This window comes from Panicum virgatum, chromosome 3K (genome assembly GCF_016808335.1).
Source record: "Panicum virgatum strain AP13 chromosome 3K, P.virgatum_v5, whole genome shotgun sequence".
Taxonomy (NCBI): Eukaryota; Viridiplantae; Streptophyta; class Magnoliopsida; order Poales; family Poaceae; genus Panicum; species Panicum virgatum.
The window spans coordinates 28,700,126-28,719,236 of NC_053138.1; the positions used below are offsets into that span (position 1 = coordinate 28,700,126).

At 43.3% G+C, this 19,111-nt stretch overlaps 1 protein-coding gene across 1 annotated transcript; it reads right to left on the reverse strand.

The window, feature by feature from the left end:
- Window positions 1-9,674: 9,674 nt before the first annotated feature.
- Window positions 9,675-10,712, reverse strand: LOC120700802. The gene is made up of 4 exons (XM_039985024.1): window positions 10,550-10,712; window positions 10,369-10,449; window positions 9,968-10,239; window positions 9,675-9,855 (listed from the first exon to the last, which is right to left on the reverse strand). Exons 1-4 carry the CDS (start codon window positions 10,655-10,657, stop codon window positions 9,675-9,677), a joined length of 642 nt encoding a protein of 213 aa, XP_039840958.1. The 5' UTR covers window positions 10,658-10,712.
- Window positions 10,713-19,111: the final 8,399 nt, after the last annotated feature.

The following is a 19,111-nucleotide window of genomic DNA, read 5'->3' on the forward strand; positions in this document are numbered from 1 at the left end:
ATGCTTACATACAAGCCGATGCAGCAGAGGATACTTCTTCTCATCAGGAAGCTCTGCACATATATATTTATCAAATGCATCAGGACCACTAAGTTTGGCACTCGTGTCCATAATCAGCAAAAAGTGCTCATGCGGTAGACCTCTCTTTTGGAACTCAGTAACATGTGCCCAAGCTGCAACCTTCCCGAAGAACTCTTTTTTTTATCAGAAAATCCTGTAGATCGACCAGTTTTGCATGATAAACCCTAGCAACAATATCAGGTCTATCTTGTGGTGTCTGACCAGGTAACAGTTGTTCAATAATCTCAGGCCAATGCGGGTTGCATGTCATGGTAACAAAGTAGTCTGGTCTGCCATTGCATCCATAAACCTACAGGACACATCACGATCACTTCCCGGAAAACTTTTTGATAACACCACTCTCTTCCCTGCATAGGCTGCGTTCACTTCTCCAGTAGCAAGAGTATCCACAATACCCTGTGTATATTAATTAATCACCACCTTGTTAGAAATTAGAAAAAAACACAAAAAAATTGGAGAATCATATAATGACCATGAAATTAAATATAACCTGGTAGAGGTCAGCGCGTATAATAGCTTGATTCTCCGGCCGGGCATGCCAATCAAGGCGCATAGATTCAACTTTGATATACATGTCAACTAACCACTGCTAAAAAAGTCGCCCACCATGGAAAAATATGACAAACACCCCAGCACGTATTTGCAAAAGATAACAGTAATACTCCCGTGCGCTAACATGAAAACGAGATCCCCTTTGTTCTGAAAAAAAAAACAAGTGTAATGTTCAGTCACAAGCAGGGCGATGGGTTTTTAAAATAACAAAAGAAGAGGATGCACAGAACACCTCCGTTGCCACCAGTAGCATCATCCATGTCACCACCAGGATCATCATCCATGCCAGCGCCATCATCACCATCACATTCTGCATCAGGAAGAGAAGCTGCACCATGGTTAATGGCATAACAGTTGAGGAAATAAATTGAAAACAAGAACCATATATATTCAAAAGTGATCCAAGCTCACCTCTTGCCTCCAGATCATGACCAAGTACGCTGTCTTCCGTATTTGGCCTCGAATTTTCAACGACTAAGATATATATTTAAACCCAAGTCAGAATCTATACTATGTCTGTAGTTCAGTGCTCAAAAAATTATGGATGTAAGTAAGCAGGTTTACGAGGATGAACCTGTTTTTTTCCGTCTGGTGTAATTTCTTTTCTTCCGCGGAAAACGTTTCATTGGCGCAACCTCTAATAATATTTTTTTATCCTCCCATCCTGTTTCACCACTTGGGTACAGTACTGGGTAGGCTAGAGGATCATAGCATCCATGGTATGCTCTTATATAATGTGATCGGCCTTCAGCTCCATATATTAATATGCTCCGTTCAAAACGGCGCTGTTGATCACTGCCCTCCACCCATATTGCAGCAACCTGATTTTCAGCAGGGGCATTATATCTCCTCTGATCTACCGATATGCTTGTGTTTAGTTCGATGCAATATTCTCGTAAACTGCCAAGGTCACCCAGACGCTTGAATGAATGGACATAGGGGTTGTGAGTCTGCAGAATACCCAAGACCTTTCTGATGACATTTGCATCAAGATGGGGTGAACGCTTCATTCTATGAGTCATGTTTTCGTCCGTATCATAAAAATAAAGCTGCATATGTCTTGGACCATTAGCACCATGCACCAATTGATCTAATTTATGGTAAATCTGACCATGGACTTTGAAAGCATATACCCTAGTTCCTGTCAAGACAAACAATATTTGCAACGTCATTTACTAATATTAAAAAATATGTGGTAGATATAATAAGATCGGTCATGTATATATACCAGATGCGTTGGCCAGGTGTCGGTCAACACTTGCTCCAAAACTTGTAAATGCAAAGTGTGAGTTGAAATATCTGATGTTGTTCCTAAAATACAGGGCATCCCTCTCTGTCTGACTTGTGAACAATATACGAAGTTCGTTAGGTATATCCGGGATACATATATTGACCTTCCCCTGCCTGCAACAAAAACCGGGGCCTTCCCCAGGAAACTTCAAAGCTCCACAATACTCGCAATCATGAACTTTGCGAAGAACATGATGCGCCTTTGGCAGGTCACGATAAACATGCTGATATTCATGTGTATTTCCGCTACGGTTGGAGTCTCTCCGAGTAAGCAAATGGGCATCTGCATTTCAACTAACAAATAATCAATTCAGAATTTTTAATTAAATTAAATCTATACATAATTCTGGAACAAATTGATATACCTCTATCACGTTCAAGTAAATCCCCCTCATCCTCATGAATATCAGCATACTGGACATCAGGCTGGTAACACTCCAGGTCTTCTTGATCTATACATGCAGCAGGAAATTAGACATTAATATGGATGCGTAATTTGTAAACATAATAATTACACGTGAGCATAACAAGCACCTTCGAAAGCAATGTTGGGTTCATCAGGTTCCCATATTCCAGCTCGATTTTGCTTCGTAGGTGGATGAAGGGATAACATCTACAAATGTTATTTAAACCATAGAGATTAATGTGGCTTGTTGAAAAACACCAATAAACAACAGAACCAGGATTACAGAAATTGAATACCATTATTTGAACCGATTTTTCTTGTCTGTGTTTCAATCTGTGTAATTGTACTTTGAATTGAAGGATCAATTCCATTGCAGGTAACACCAGACACTCTTAGTGTCATTGGAGCACCTGAATTTACAATTTTATAAATTAATATTTAAATTCACTAAAAGTCATAATTAATAATTTCTGGTAGTGGTATAAATTCGTGACGAACCTTCACTATTCTTACTACGCCTGTTTTCTCTGATTCTGGTATTCCGTCCAGTCCTCTTCTCAATTGACATTTGTGCATACCTATTTCTCTCCCTCTCCCTCTTTTTTAGCTTTGTGGCAGTGGCAGGCGAGACCAGGGCAGCAGCACCTGTCTCAACACAAAAAATTGAAGATCACATGGAATGCTATAAAAAAAAAAAAAACTCGGCCGGGTGGGGAAAGACCGCCCCACCGGTATTATCTAAGAGAAGACTCGGCTTCCCCGACCGAGAAAATCCCCGAACCCTGGCCCCGCCCTGACACTGGGAGACGTAACCCCTGGGGACTACTTGCCTGGGCCATGTAAGGGTCCTCAGGCCGACCTGGGGCCGGCTCACAACCAGTGCTTTGGCACACATGGCCAGCGAGGGGATTTTTTTAACCTCAGCCTGAAATTCGCTCCTACGGGGAGTCGAACCCAGGACCTGAGGAGTGCCGCTGGGTTCCTCTAACCATCTCAGGTAGAGGCCCTTTGGCACATGGAATGCTATAAATAATATGCTGTCAATTATACCTGTTGCCACAATGTTTGCGTCGGCCATAGCAAGATTGCGCATAGTGTGAGATGTTTGTGTATAAGAATCATTGCGACGAAGCCAATCTGATGAATCATTTACACCCAAAGAAGCTATTAGGGCATCTGCACAACAAGGATTTACAGTGGGTTGCAACATTAAAAAATGGGATTCAATACACTGTAAATAGATATTGTATGTGGATAAATTAATTGTAATCATTTGACTAACCGGTTTGATGTTGATGCTGGGCCTCTTGTAGTTTTTCTTTTGCACCAACAACAGCAGTTCCATCCAAAACTGCAGGTCCATCTACACGCAACATCACCGAAGATGGGGTGCCTGACAGAATGCCATAGCATTAATCATTCTTTCAAGAAGCATATTATATAAAAATAGTACTAACCTGCAGTTCCAGCAACTTGGAACGCAGGCGACCGCGGTGTGTCCATCAAACATGGAAGTCCCTCAACATGAAACAACGCGGACTGGGGTGTATCCGTCATTGCTGGCATCAAAAACTTTCACAGATTATATATCACATAATATTTGGCACATAGATATGATAAGTTTTCCAGCAACATACCCTTGGGCAAACAAGTTTCATGATGACTCATGGCCACGTGCTCAAGCTCACTTGTACCAACACCAGGAGTCCCATTAAAAAATGCGGATCCATTCACATTCAACAGAACCGATTGTGGGGTGCCTGATAGCACTATCAGAATGTCATATCATTAATCATCCTTTCAAGAAACAAAAGTATCTATACAAATAGGACAAACCTGCAGTTCCATCAATGTGAATCACTGCCGACTGTGGGGTGTTTGTTAATGCTGGCATCAATAACTCTCATAGTTTATATATATCATACAATATTTGGCATACAACTTTCAAAAAAATATGCAGCAAAACATGTAACGAACCAACAGCTTTATTGTCTGCTTTCTTTCGACGATTTTCTCTTCTCTTTGCATTAAGCTCTGCCTTCTTATCTGGCGGCATATTTGCATAACGATCTCTAGCTTTTTGACGCCTAATGTTTCCTTCATCATCTATCACACAGACATGTACAGACAGGAATTTGTTTTGTAGTTATTGAAATTGAATCAACTAATGCTGTGCCACTCACCTCTTTGGAGAACTCTTGTTCTTTTTTTAGAACCAAAATCTTGATTATATGTGTTGGTTATATCTCCAAGCGGAACACGCTTGTCGTCGTTGTCGCGGCTCGCCATCGATACTGCAGGGTTTCTGCAAAAGAGAAATTGTGAGCCTAGGGTTTAGGCGTGAACGTGTTTTATGGCCGTCGGGATAGGGTTTAGGAAGTGCAACACGATGAACGTTCACGTGAACGTGATGATAGGATTTAGGAAGTGGAACAAGGAAGTGGTACATGATGAACGTGATGAAGGTGAACGTGAACTTACAACTCGCGTCGACCGTGAACGATGGCGGTCAGGCGCCGTGGACGTCGGAGAAGCAGCAGTCAAGTACCAGATCAAGGATCTTGGAACGCAGGGCGTATCCAGATGAAGCAGCGACAACAGACCAGCGTATTGAGGGCGGAGAACCACCACGGCGGCTGAGTCAGCGAGACACAGCGCGGCGGCGTCCGGAGTGCCGGCCGTGCCGCGACGAGGCGATGCGCGCGCGGTGGCCCTAAAGGCGACAACGGCGACACTTCGTCACGTATGGGCACCACGGCGGCGTCCTGACTGTCCGGATCAGCGAGGAGGCGATGCGCGCGCGGCGGAGCACCAAGGCGACGACGGCGGCGCTCCGTCACGTGTCCTGACTGGCCGGCGCGCGGCGAGGAGGCGATGCGCGCGCGGCGGAGCACCAAGGCGACGACGGCGGCGCTCCGTCACGTGTGCGCACCACGGCGGAGTCCGGACTGGCCGGCGCGCGGCGAGGAGGCGATGCGCTGGGGGCGGTTCACCAAGGCGACCGCGTCAGGCATGCAGCGATGATTCAGGCGAGCGTCACGCTGATGATCTGATTGATTCAACGTCCAATGGAGGGACGGGTATCGGAGGGAGGGTAGAGCCAGGCGCGGTGAGAAAAAAAAAGGGGGATGCGCGCGCGGCTTCACAAAAACACCGACCGTGTCTGCCCCTGGTTTGGTCAATCTCTTCTTGCTGACATGTGAGCCCTAAAGGGGTGGTTTGTGAGGTGGGTGGCTATGTTAGTTTTGGTAATGCTACTTTCAATTTGGAGTGGGATAAGGCGCGACGGGTCGCGCATAGCGCGACCCCGACGCCCCGTACCCCTTCCTTTTGGAGGGGAGTGCCATCCATCCGACAAAAAAAACTCCCACCCCCCCTCGTCCCGCCCTGTCAGCCGCCGCCAGGCTTCGTGCCGCGCCGCCAAAACCTCCGTCTCCCCCCCCCACATCGGCCGCCGCCAGAGCTCCGTGACTCCTCCTCGGCGACTGCTCGCTGCCATCCCCTTCAGTCGTGCCCGCCTCTTCCCGCTCGGCGTCTTCATCCCGTCAGAAAAAGGTGCGCCCCCCCCCCTCCTTCACATCCTGCTTGCTGCACCTCTGATCTTGGGGTGCAGCACACATTGATCTTGTTCTGCGTATCAATTTTGTCTCCAATTTCTCTCTGTCTGCATGTTTTTCCCTGATCTAAATCTGTTATTTTGACTTGTCTGTCCGAAGTGTCAAGTTAGTTTGCTGTTGTGTCAAACTACGGTTTGCAGAAAATTGTCAACTTGATAGTAACAGACTTCTCTCCTTTTGCTATTTGCAGCTAAAAAAAAGATGCCGTCTGTAGAGGGGTTTGACCTTAATATTGAACCAGCAGATGTTAGTTTCGCGGATGATCCTGTTACTGTTTATTTGATCAATGTAAGATGATCCTATTGCTATGTCTCAAGATGATCCTGTTGCCATACCTCCTGTCCCTACTCTAGCAAGTACATCAATGCCTGTAGAATCTGATGGTCTCACAGTGCCAACAGCTCAAACTGCTATAGATGGGGGTGATGCAGAGGATGGTATTGAGGTTCTATCAACACCGCAAGAGCCCTATGTTGGCATGACATTTAGCACCCCGCAAGATGCTAGCTAGGGTTTACTATAATAGGTATGCTAGACACGCTGGTTTTTCCATCAGAATTGACACCTCCCGTGAATCCAAAAAGGACAATGACAAGAGGAAAGTTATTTTTGTATGCCAAAAAGCTGGTGTCAATAAGAAGCAAAAACTTGATGAGGAAGGACCGATAACTGAGAAGAAGATAGTGAGGCAAAGGCGCAGAGATTATGTTGATAGGACTCGCTGTCCTGCACGCATGATTGTGAGAAAAACAGCCCCATCTCAATGGGAGGTCGTTCACTTTGAGCGGGAGCACAATCATGAGTGTGTGAAGAAGTTCTCTCTTACAAAGAACATGAAGTCCAATAGAGAGATACCCGCTGAAGAGAAGGAGTTCATAAAGTTTCTTCATGGGTGTTGCATAACAACTACGCGCGCTTACCAGATAATGGTTGAGTTGTATGGTGGTATTGAAAACTGTCCATACACTGAAGGTGATGCAAAAAATTCGAGAGTAGAGTACTGTGCTGAGTATCGAGGAAAGGACATGAAAGCAACCCTTGATCACTTTGAGGAACTGAAGAAAGTGGATCCTGATTTCATTTACAGTTATACCCTTGATGAATTTGATAGGGTTGAGAATCTATTTTGGGTTGATGGTGCAGCAAGGAAGTCATATGAGCTCTATGGTGATTGTATATCTTTTGACACAACTTACTTGACCAACATGTATAATATGCCGTGTGCTCCTTTCATAGGTAAAAACATCTCATTGGTGTTTTGCGCATGTCCTTTTTTCTGTTGTATCAATTTATGTGCTTTATTATGTGGCAAGTTGTGTTTTGCTTGTGTAGCAACTTAATATTTATAGGTATCAATTTATGTATTTTTCCCCTTGTATCAATTTGACAGGTATTGACAGAAATGGAATAACTATTCAGCTTGGTTGTGGCTTCATGAGGAATGAAAAAACAGAAGCTTTTGTGTGGTTGTTTACTGAGTTCAAGAAGGCTATGGGTGACAGAGATCCTATTAATATTATCACTGATCAAGATTTGGCGATGGCGGCTATGATTGCTCAAGTTTTTACCACTTCAGTCCATAGGAACTGTAGGTGGCACATCATGGAGAATGCTAGGAAAAGATTGGGGGCTTTCTTAGATGGTAAACCAGGTTTGGCTGATGATTTCAATGATTGTGTTGACAATAGCTTCTCAATTGTAGAGTCTGAATTCAAATGGCAAGCTATGCTGGATAAACATGAGATCAGTGATGATGAAAGGTTCAAGCATTTGTATGAAATGAGAAATTGCTGGGTTCCGGTTTACTTCATGAACAACTTCTTCCCCTTTCTGCAAACAACAGCACGGAGTGAAGGATTCAATGCTGTCCTGAAGCGATATGTGAACCCAATGAATTCAATACTAAACTTTGTTCACCAGTACAATAAAATACAAGATAGAATATTCGGCAAAAAAACAATGCATGAGGCTAATACAACTGTCAAGGTTCCGCACTACTTGACTGGCCACCCCATGGAAAGACAAATGAAGCAAATGTACACAAGGAAGTTGTTCAATATTTTCCAGGATGAGCTACAGCTGAGTTCTAGTTACTATATTGTTCGAGTTGAAGGTGATAGCTTACTTGATGTTGTTCCATATGGGCGCTGTCCCGATCTCTTATATGGGAAGAGAACATTCAGGGTTTCGGCAAACAGTGTTGATGGTTTGTATAGCTGTGATTGTTGCAAATTTCAGAGGGACGGGGTTCTTTGCTGCCATATACTAAAGGTGTTTGATGCACTTGTTGTCCGTGAGGTGCCATGTCATTACATTTTGCCTAGGTGGTCTGCTAAAAAGGCGAATGATGGGGACAATGTGGAAGTTGCTGGTGAGCCACTGCAGGCCACACAAATTTCAAACCTGGGGAGGCATGCTGTCCGTTACCATACAATTTGCTCCAACTTTGCCCAGTTTGTAAGACCTTTCATGGTTGAGGATGAAAGTCACAACATAGTTTTGAAACATGTCGCTGCGATGCAAGCTGAACTTAATGCACGCAAAAATGGAGGGGTGGCGAGTTCTGCTTCACAAGTGCAGTCCAATGTCGCGCAGGCTGGAAGCGTGGTTGGTGGAGGCCGGCGTGGCGGTAAGATCTCGAAGAAAAAGGCAAGCAATGCTTCAGGCGCTGATACGACTCCAACTCTTCAAACAGGTATACTAAAAAAGTTAGAAACAAAACGGCAAATTGACGGTAGTTTGGAGCGATATGAGAGCTTTTCATTTTGACTGTACTTTCTATTTTACATCAGGTGCTGATTTGGGGGTTAAGGATCCAGTTATTACAAAAAGGCAAGGGCGCCCAAGATCGAAGAGAATAAAGAATCCGTTGGGACTGCAACCGCCAAAAAAAATTCCATGTGGCTATTGTGGTTGTACTGAGCATAATACAGCAAATTGCCCATCCAAGCCTGCAAAGAAGCTTACGACGGAATTGTAGAACAAAAAGACATTGGTGCTGCAAACATTTTAGATGGCTCTATCTAAGTGTGTGGTTTTGAGAGAAACACCGATTCTTTGTGTCAACTTATGTCTGTTGGTGTGTCAAACTGTGTCATATTGGTGTGTCAACTTGTGACTACTGGTGTGTGACATCAAAATGTCCATTGGTTTATCAGCTTATTGGTGTATAAAAAATTTATTAGTCAATAAAATATAATGCACACGTCTAATCTTCTGGTCGTATTGGTGTGTCAACCGACTTATTCAGCTTGGTTGGTGTGTCACTCGGTTGGTGTGTCAACTGACTTATGTTTTGATGATGTGTCAATATGTGTCAAAAAAGGAACTTCTCTGCATGCACAACTCTTGAGGTTTGAACTTAATGGGTGTAACATTGTAACATTGTAGTTCTGGCAAGGGGCACACATCATACAATTTCTTTAGCTAAAGACGCATTAAAAAAAGTGACTGACATGAAACACAACAGTAATGCCTTTTGTTACACGTCATCCTTGAAAAAAAAGAGGAAAAAAAAACGTCGTCCATGCGCCATTTTTGCATTTCTTGCCCCCCTTCCGATGCTTCCTCTATGTCCTTTTCCCCATTGATGTGCTACAACGTGCCCCTTCCCCCCTATTGTTTGGATAGATGAAATAAACAACAAGTTACTTCACCAGGGGAGGAGTACATGATAGGGGGGAAAGAAGAGAGAAAAAAGAATGCTTTGCTAAACTTTGAGTAGTGACTTACTTTGTCTCACTTCCTTGACAGAGAGTGCTCTTCCAATCAGCTTGGTTTGCTGGACTAGTGATCCACTGATGAAGAACTTGTTTCCGCAAATTTACCTCACTAGATCCAATAAACTTGGGCAGCCTGCTTCCATCCCAAAACTCAATCGCCTTGAGGGTGAACAATCCGCAGTCATGGCTACTGTGGACAAAAAATAAAAAGTGTGTACATCATTAAAATGTTAGATAAAAAAATAACTATATGATAGAAAAGGACAAGATACAAGAGGGGCGTAGTGTTATGTGCTTACATTCCAAATTGCCGATAGCCCGAGATAAATCGAAGTTCATAGCTAAAAATATTGGGGACTGTGCACCCATTGTGCTTTGCCGTGTACTTCTTCCATAGTGTTATGATCTTCGCGCGAACCATGTGTGCTTTCAGAACCAGTGACTGGGTGCCAGAGGTGCTTAGAGAATCAATGACTTGGAACTCTTTATCTGCCAGGTTTAATACAACTATAAACCAGTGCCCTGCTGCATCCGGTTCGTTTTCATTTGCTTCATGGATTGGGAACAAGATCTGGATTACAGGTGAACAACTTGATAATTAATTCATATGTAAGTTGCTAGTAGGTGATGTAACTTGTGTGCTAAAATGTAAGTAACTAGACATGAAAAAAAGGGGTAAAGAATATTTTCAGGAGCATACCATATCATATTCTGTGTTGAGGAAATCAAATGCTTTCTCAACCATCCTGCAATACGCTTCTGTTGGCGTCATCATCTTCAACTGTTTGTTTTGCTGTTAAAAAAAAGACACATTATTAGACCCAACTGATAAAAATAGATCATACAATAACTAGATAGGGGAGGGGGGGCAAGTAATTTACCCCAACCCATGGTGACATTATTTTCTTCCTCCTTTGTGTTGGATCTTTCGACAATACAAATGTCCCAACTTGGAGCGCAATTGTGTTTAGCGATCTGCCCATGGCCATGCTATTTGCTAGCTCACTCGCAGTAGCTGTGATTTCATTTGACTTGAATGCGTCCGGACTGCGAAACAAAGGGAGAGCTTGATAGTACTGTTTTATTGTGCATGTGTAGTTTCTTTATTTGTTCACCTACATACCTGGTATTAGCACCGGACCGTGACCTCCACTTGCAAATTTCATTGTATATGGTTTCTTATTCTGGGCTCAAATGGTTTGTGTTTATGGTGGGGTTTGTGTTTATGGTGGGGTAATCTTGATGCTTCGCTGAGTTCTTCATGGCATCATCACAAAGTTGGTCAAACATTGAGGAGGTGATAAAGTTGTCAGTAGTTGATTTAATTGGGCTCTTCTGGGTAACATCATCAAACCCAAGTGAGAAACTGGGTGCGTCTGGGGCATCCCTGTATCCTTTAGATTTCTTGATCTCCTCAATAGTGCGCATGATTGGAAGATTGCTTCCTCCCTCACCGGAAATGTCCTGCCAAAACAAAAAGGAAGGAAAAATATTTGGGGAAAAACATTTGTACTCAATTTGCTGGTTGCATATGTCAAGGTAGTGCTTAAAAAAACTGCTCGCACCTTTGCTTTCTCATCTAACTTTTTGGCTGCCAGCGGGTCTTTGCTCTCTTCACCCTAGCCATTTTAGAGAAAAATGAATATTTACAAACATGCCTTGACATATTGGAAGTGAGAAAAAAGAAAAAGAAAGAAAATAAAAGAAGGCAAGCAAAAACCTTGTCTTTTGGAAGCGAGGCTGTAAGCATCTAGGCCCTAAAGGTATGTTTCGGTGATTAATGACAACCATTATTGTGGCTAATGAGTTTGTGCAGCTTAATAGATCATTATCGCTCATTTGGTCATATGTCAAAAGAGGCCCCTCAATTTCATTATTCAAAAAGTCGATCTCGGTACTCAATTCAATTATATGTCAAGGCTAAGGATCTTTCTAGTCCTAAGTGTCACAAGGTTGAGAAGAACACATAGGTTAGTATAGGTTTTATAGTTTTGTAGTGATCGCACTATTAAGAGGGGTTAAGGCTAAGTAACTTGAGCATGGACATGGTCATTTGAAAATGGATGCACACTATGGTCACTCAGGTTTCTAGAAGTTCAAATAAGTGGTTCTCAAACTATATCTCAAGAATATTTGGATTTCATTCAAGACTCAGATCAGAAAAGACAAAATCAGAAAAAGTCTATACACCGGTTTAACCGACGCTCTCAATTTTTTATACGTCGGTTAAACGAAGTCAGCAGAGTCTGGACAAATTCAATACACCGGTTAAACCGACGTGTTTGAAGTTAACGTCGGTGCATCAGTCCAGAGTTGGTTTTTCCAGGGTATTTCAAGTTCTATACACCGGTTAAACCGACGATGTTTGAATCAAGACGTCGGTGCAATTGACCAGTGAGATGGTTTTTCAAAGGATTTCAGAAAATGTGCTCACCGGTTAAACCGACGATAGGTTTGAGTTAACGTCGGTGCAGTTGTCCAGAGACTTGGTTTTTCAGTTGATCAGTGGACAACTACACTCACCGGTTAAACCGATGATGCGTCGGTTAATCTGCCCAAGTTGTAACGGCTAGTTTTCAGAAGGGGCAGTTTATATTCACCGGTTAAACCGACGATGACTATTGGAGGGACGTCGGATTAACCGGCGCTACGCAGTTTTCTGGCAGCTTTTCTCCAACGGCTCTATTCATGTGAGCTGCCTATATATACCCCTCCAATGGGTCATTTCGCCTACTCTTGACACCAGGCAACATCCATACACTCATACTATAGTCAAGAGCCACTTTGAGCTTCATCATTCACATACTTGTGCATTCAATCAATCAAGAAGCAAGATTAAGGACTTGAGTAGAGAGAAGCTTGTGTGTATCCGTTCTTGGTGATCGGTTCTTGCTCAAGTGAAGGCCTTAGCTTGTTACTCTTGGTGATTGGCATCACCTAGGCGATCTTGGTGATCGAGGTGTTTCTCGCGGAGCTTGCCAAGGATTGTGGGAGCCCGGAGAAAAAGATTGTATGTGGCTTGATCTCCACCACACCGGGATGGTGAACGGAGACTCTTAGTGAGCGCCCTCGTCTCGGTGACTTGGGAGGTGACAATACTCTTTGTGAGTGTCACAACGTGGATTAGGGGTGTGTGCCAACACATCGATACCACGGGAAAAAATCCGGTCGTCTCTTGTTCACTCTCTTTATTTCAAGCATTTTCTTTCATGCAATTTACTCATGTGCTTGACTTAGAGATCATAACTTAGCTCTACCTTCCTAGGCTTTACTTTGTCTTTTCTCTCTTAGCTTGTGTAGGTAGCTTAGTTATCCGGTTGGTGAATTGGTGCCCTACTAGCATTGCATAGGTTAAGGTTGCTTTACTTTGTTTTAGAAATTGAAAAAGGCCCAATTCACCCCCCCTCTTGGTCCATCGATCCTTACAATTAGTATCAGAGCCTCGTTGCTCATTTGGATCATTAGGCTTCACCGCCTAGAGCTATGGCCAAGATGGGTGGTTCGCCGCCTCATTTCGAGGGCAAGAACTTTGCCTATTAGAAAGTTCGAATGGCCGCATATCTTGATGCGATTGCCCCCGAAGTGTGGTTGGCCACTAAGACCGGGTTCACCGGAACTCCCACCACCGAACAATTAAAATGGAATGCCAAGGCTAGAAATGCAATTTTCGAAGCTATTAGTGAGGAAGTCTTTGCTAGAGTTAATGGCATGGACTTAGCAAGTGATATTTGGAAGGAGCTCATTGAAATTCATGAAGGCTCCACTAAAGTTCGCGAGCAAAAATATCACTTGTTTAGAGCTAAGTATGATTCTTTTAAAATGCTAGCTCATGAAAATTGCAATGATATGTACTCTCGCTTGAATGTCATTGTCAAGGACATTAATGCACTTGAAATATCCAAAATTGACAGTGCCTCCATCAATCGCAAGATTCTCATGCTCCTCCCGAAGCCAAAGTATAACATCATCAATGCTATGCTTCAAAAGGAGAATCTTGACACAATGGAAGTAGGTGAACTTGTGGGCGAAATTCGCACTCATGAAATGAGTATCCTTGGTATGTCCGAAGAGCCAACTTCAAGCAAATCAATTGCTCTAAAGACCAAGGCAAACAAAGCCCGCAAGCTCAAGATGATCAAGCAAGATTCAAGCTCAAGCAATGAAGAAGATGATCATCATGAAAACTCATCCGATGTTGCAGATGATGGAGAACTTGCTCTCATGATGAGAAAGTTCACACGCTTGAACGACAAGATCAACAAGAAGGGTTTCAACTTTGACTCTAAAAAGGGAATGTTCCGGCCAATGGATGTCAAGAACAAAATTTGCTACAATTGTGGAGAAAAAGGTCACATCCGTCCAAATTGCCCCAAGCCGGACAAAAGAAACAAGGATAACAAGAGCAAGCATCGCCATGATTCAAGCGATGATGAAGAAGAAGAAAGGAAGAACAAAAACAAGAGACTTGGGAAGAAAAAGAGCCATGACAAAAAGACCAAGCTCTTCCCAAAGAAGAAAGGGCACACCAAGAGAAGCTTCTTGGTGGAAAAACAAGAGTGGGTGACCGATGTCTCATCAAGCGAAGATTCAAGTGATGAAGAAGACATAGTCACCATCGCCCTCACAAATGAAGAACCATCACTACCTCTACCTCCAATGTGCCTCATGGCCAAAGGTAACACTAAGTTATGTGAGAGTGAAAATGATAGTGATGATGAGCTTGACCCTAATGAGTTTGCTAACCTCATTAATGAGTATACATCCGTCATCAAGAGGGAAAAGGGCAAGGTCAAGGTTCTTGAGAGCACTCGAGCCAAGTTAGAGCTTGCCCACTCCGATTTGCTTGGCAAGTACAATGACTTGCTCAAAAAGCACAATGAGTCACTTGTACTTGCTAAGCAAGTTGAAGAGAGCCACAAAAAGCTTAAACAAGAGCATAGGGAGTTGGCTCACAAGTATCAAGAACTTGAATTTGCCTACGAAGCAATTGACCCAAGTCTTGAGAACTTTGCTCATGAAACTATTGAGAAGGTCAATGCTTCTACTTCATGTGATGACCTACTCATTAATGCAAATGCTACTAATGCTTTGCCCGAGCTTGTACCTTCTAGGGAAAAGGAATTGATGGATCAAGTTGCAAGCCTCAAGAGTAGTGTGGAGAAGCTCTCAAGTGGAGAATACATCCACAAGGAGATTCTCTTCAACAATGCCCGTGACTATGGCAATAGAGGTCTTGGTTCATTTCCGGAGCCAAACATAGCTACTACTCCTTCTCCGGAGATCAAGATTAGCTTCATCAAGGAAGTTGGAGCATATTGCCAACATTGCCAAGTCACCGGTCACCACACTAGGGAGTGCACTTTACCATCACGTCCTCTTCCTAATTTACCCAAGAATTACTCATCAATGTTTCAAAATAACCATTTTCTCTTGAGTAAAGTGAAGGGCAAGGTGAAGGCCAAATTCATTGGCAAACTCACTAAGGAATCAAAGAAGAAGCTCCCCAAGCAACTTTGGGTCCAAAAATCTCTTGTCACACATGTGCAAGGCCCAAAGCTTGTTTGGGTTCCTAAAACTCAAAAGTGAATTCTCATGTGTGTAGGTGAACTACAAAGCCGGTGGAAAACATTGGGTACTTGATAGCGGTTGCTCTCAACACATGACCGGCAATGATAGCATGTTCACCTCTCTTGAAGACCCCGGCGATCATGAACATGTCACCTATGGTGATAACTCAAGGGGAAAAGTTTTAGGTTTGGGTAGAATAGCAATCTCTAAAGATTTATCCATTTCTAATGTTTTGTTTGTAGAAGCACTTAGTTTTAATCTCATTTCTATTGCTCAATTGTGTGATCTTGGACTAACGTGTACCTTTGACAAGAATGGTGTTGTAGTAACTCTTGAAGAAGACAAGTCAATGATATTCACGGGGTTTAGGCATGGCAACATCTATTTAGTAGACTTCTCTTCAAAGCAAACAAGCACCATGACATGCCTCTTCACCAAGTCTTCTCTTGGGTGGCTTTGGCATAGAAGAATTGCTCATATCGGCATGAGCAACCTCAAGAAAGCCCACAAGAGAGGGATGATCACCGGCTTGAAGGATGTCACGTTTCACAAGAACAAATTGTGCAAAGCATGTCAAGCCGGGAAGCAAGTAGCAACACATCATCCCATCAAGACGATGTTGTCTACCTCCAAGCCGCTCGAGCTACTTCACATGGATCTCTTCGGTCCAACTACATACAAGAGCATTGGTGGTAACCTCTATTGCCTAGTAATTGTTGATGATTTTTCACGTTACACTTGGGTCATGTTTCTAGGCGATAAGGGTGAAACTCCGGAAATCTTCAAGACTTTTGCAAGAAGAGCTCAAAGGGAGTACAACTCCCCAATTGTGAAGATCCGGAGTGACAACGGCACCGAGTTCAAAAATATGAAAATTGAAGAATGGTGCGATGAAGAGGGCATCAAGCATGAGTTTTCCGCCACCTACACGCCTCAACAAAATGGAGTGGTGGAAAGAAAGAACAAGACACTCATCACACTAGCTAGAGCAATGTTGGATGATTATGGCACGTCCGAGAAGTTTTGGGCGGAAGCAATCAACACGGCGTGTCATGCATCCAACCGAGTATATCCTCACCAACTCCTCAAGAAAACTCCATATGAGCTCATCACCAGGAGGAAACCAAATATATCATACTTTCGAGTCTTTGGTTGCAAATGCTTCATTTACAAGAAGAAAAGGCTCGGTAAGTTTGAGAGTAGATGTGATGAAGGTTTCTTTCTTGGTTATGCATCAAACTCCAAAGCATATAGAGTATTCAATCAAACCTCCGGGTTAGTTGAAGAAACATGTGATGTGGAGTTTGATGAATCTAATGGCTCCCAAGAGGAGGTTGTTGGCTATGACAATGTAGGTGATGATGAGATTGATGAAGCTTTGAAGAAGATGTCCATTGGGGATATCAAGCCGGAAGAGGTGCATGAAGGCAATGATCAAGGGGGAGGACCTTCCTCATCTACACCAATCACCTCCACGGCGCCCCAAGTGGATGAAGATCAAGAAAAAGATGATCCACTACCTCAAGAAGATGTGCCAACACCAACACCCCAAGTCCAAGAACAAGAAGAGCAAAATGTTCCACCACTAGCACAAGTCACCCATGATCCACCCCAACAAGCATCCATGCAAGTACCGCTAGTGAAGCATGGTCGCATCTCCAAGGATCATCCAATTGGTCAAATCATTGGTAGTCCATCAAAGGGAGTAAGAACTCGCTCTAAACATGCTTCATTTTGCGAACATCACTCGTTTGTTTCTTGTATTGAACCCACTAGCATAGAGGAAGCGCTTGAGGACTCGGATTGGGTGATGGCCATGCAAGAAGAGTTGAACAACTTCACCCGCAATGAAGTTTGGGTCCTCGAAGCTCCTCCGAAAGACAAGAACTCATTGGCACCAAGTGGGTCTTTCGAAACAAGCAAGATTAACATGGGGTGGTGATACGCAACAAAGCAAGACTTGTGGCAAAATGGTTCGCTCAAGTCGAAGGTTTGGATTTTGGTGAAACTTTTGCTCCAGTCGCAAGACTTGAAGCTATCCGTATCCTTCTTGCTTACTCTTCACATCATAACATTAAGTTGTATCAAATGGATGTGAAAAGTGCGTTCTTAAATGGCGTTATTAACGAACTTGTTTATGTTGAGCAACCTCCAGGGTTTGAAGATCCGAGGAATCCTAATCATGTTTATAGGTTGCACAAGGCACTCTATGGGCTCAAACAAGCTCCAAGGGCTTGGTATGAGAGGCTTCGTGACTTCCTAATCATGCAAGGCTTCAAGATCGGGAGGGTGGACACCAATTTGTTCACAAAAGACGTCAACGGGGATCTTTTCATTTGTCAAATTTATGTTGACGATATTATCTTTGGCTCAACTAATGATTTACTAAGCCATGAGTTTGCTACCATGATGTCTAGGGAATTCGAGATGTCCATGATTGGCGAATTGACCTTCTTCCTTGGTTTTCAAGTTAAACAAATGAAGGCAGGGACATTCATCCATCAAAAAAAGTATACTAAAGATATCTTGAGGAAGTTCAAGATGGATGAGTGCAAGCCAATCAAGACACCCATGGCAACCAATGGGCATCTCGACTTGGATGTGGACGGTAAACCGGTTGATCAATCCCTCTATCGTTCTATGATAGGGTCTTTGCTTTACCTTACCGCATCTAGGCCCGATATAATGTTTAGTGTGTGCTTGTGTGCCCGCTTTCAAGCTAACCCAAAGGAGTCACACCTTTCGGCTGTGAATAGGATCCTTCGGTATCTCAAGCACACCCCTAGCATAGGCTTGTGGTACCCCAAAGGCGCTAGTTTAGATCTCTTGGGATACTCGGATTCGGATTTTGCCGGAAGCCGTGTGGATCGCAAGAGTACCTCCGGGGGTTGCCACTTGCTTGGGCGTTCTCTAGTTTCTTGGTCGAGTAAGAAGCAAAATTCCGTGGCTTTGTCCACCGCGGAAGCGGAATATATAGCTGCCGGTGCATGTTGTGCCCAAATCCTATATATGAAGCAAACCCTTTTGGACTTTGGTGTGAAACTAGATAGGATCTCACTCCTTTGTGACAATGAAAGTGCTGTAAAAATTGCCAAGAATCCGGTTCAACACTCTCGCACAAAGCACATTGATATACGCCATCACTTCTTGCGTGATCACGAAGCCAAAGGAGACATATCTCTTCAAGGTGTGAGATCCGAGGAGCAATTGGCGGATATTTTCACAAAACCTTTAGACGAGAGTACCTTTGTTAGGCTAAGGAATGAGCTTAATGTGTTAGATGCGGCAAACGTCATGTAAGTTGCCATGTCATATAGAAAAATGCATACATATAGGACACTTGTGTAACCATGGTAAGATAGTGATGAGCAAGGGTTTAGCTAGAGGTAGTGGTCCACTTGTTTTCCTCTAGGCTTGTAGAAAGGCTCATCATGAAGAAGCTTCCCGTGGGTTCAAACTTGACAAGTAGATCTTAATTTCTTGTTATGCATTTCTTGTCATATAAATGTGCACTTCATGTTTACTTTACTTTTGCATGTGGTTGTAGCTTGCACCATCATTGCATGCGTAAGGGTCACAAAGGAGATCACTTGATGAAAATGAGACTTGTTTCATATACAAGATCTTAATTCATAAAAAGTGAAAAGAGCAAAATGTTAGGTGCGTTATTGCCTAGTGAGTCATGTCATAATGAGTTTGAAGCTCTCTATCTTCAATATTCCTATGACAAGGCTCATACATTTTATTTGGCGCTTTGTGTCTCTTGCGGCCTTTCCTTGTGTTTGAAAAGAAAATTATTTAAGCAAGTGTGCTATCCTATTTATTTTGAGGGGTAAAGTCGCCTATGCAAGTCCATTAGCTGAGTTTATTTGAGT

Coding starts and splice junctions, on each gene's coding strand:
- LOC120700802 (XM_039985024.1), bottom strand. CDS start 10,657: ATGGCCATGGGCAGATCGCTAAACACAATTGCGCTCCAAGTTGGGACA. Junction 10,240..10,368: donor TCAACACAGAATATGATATG/GTATGCTCCTGA, acceptor CCTGTAATCCAG/ATCTTGTTCCCAATCCATGA. Junction 9,856..9,967: donor GGCTATCGGCAATTTGGAAT/GTAAGCACATAA, acceptor TGTCCACAGTAG/CCATGACTGCGGATTGTTCA.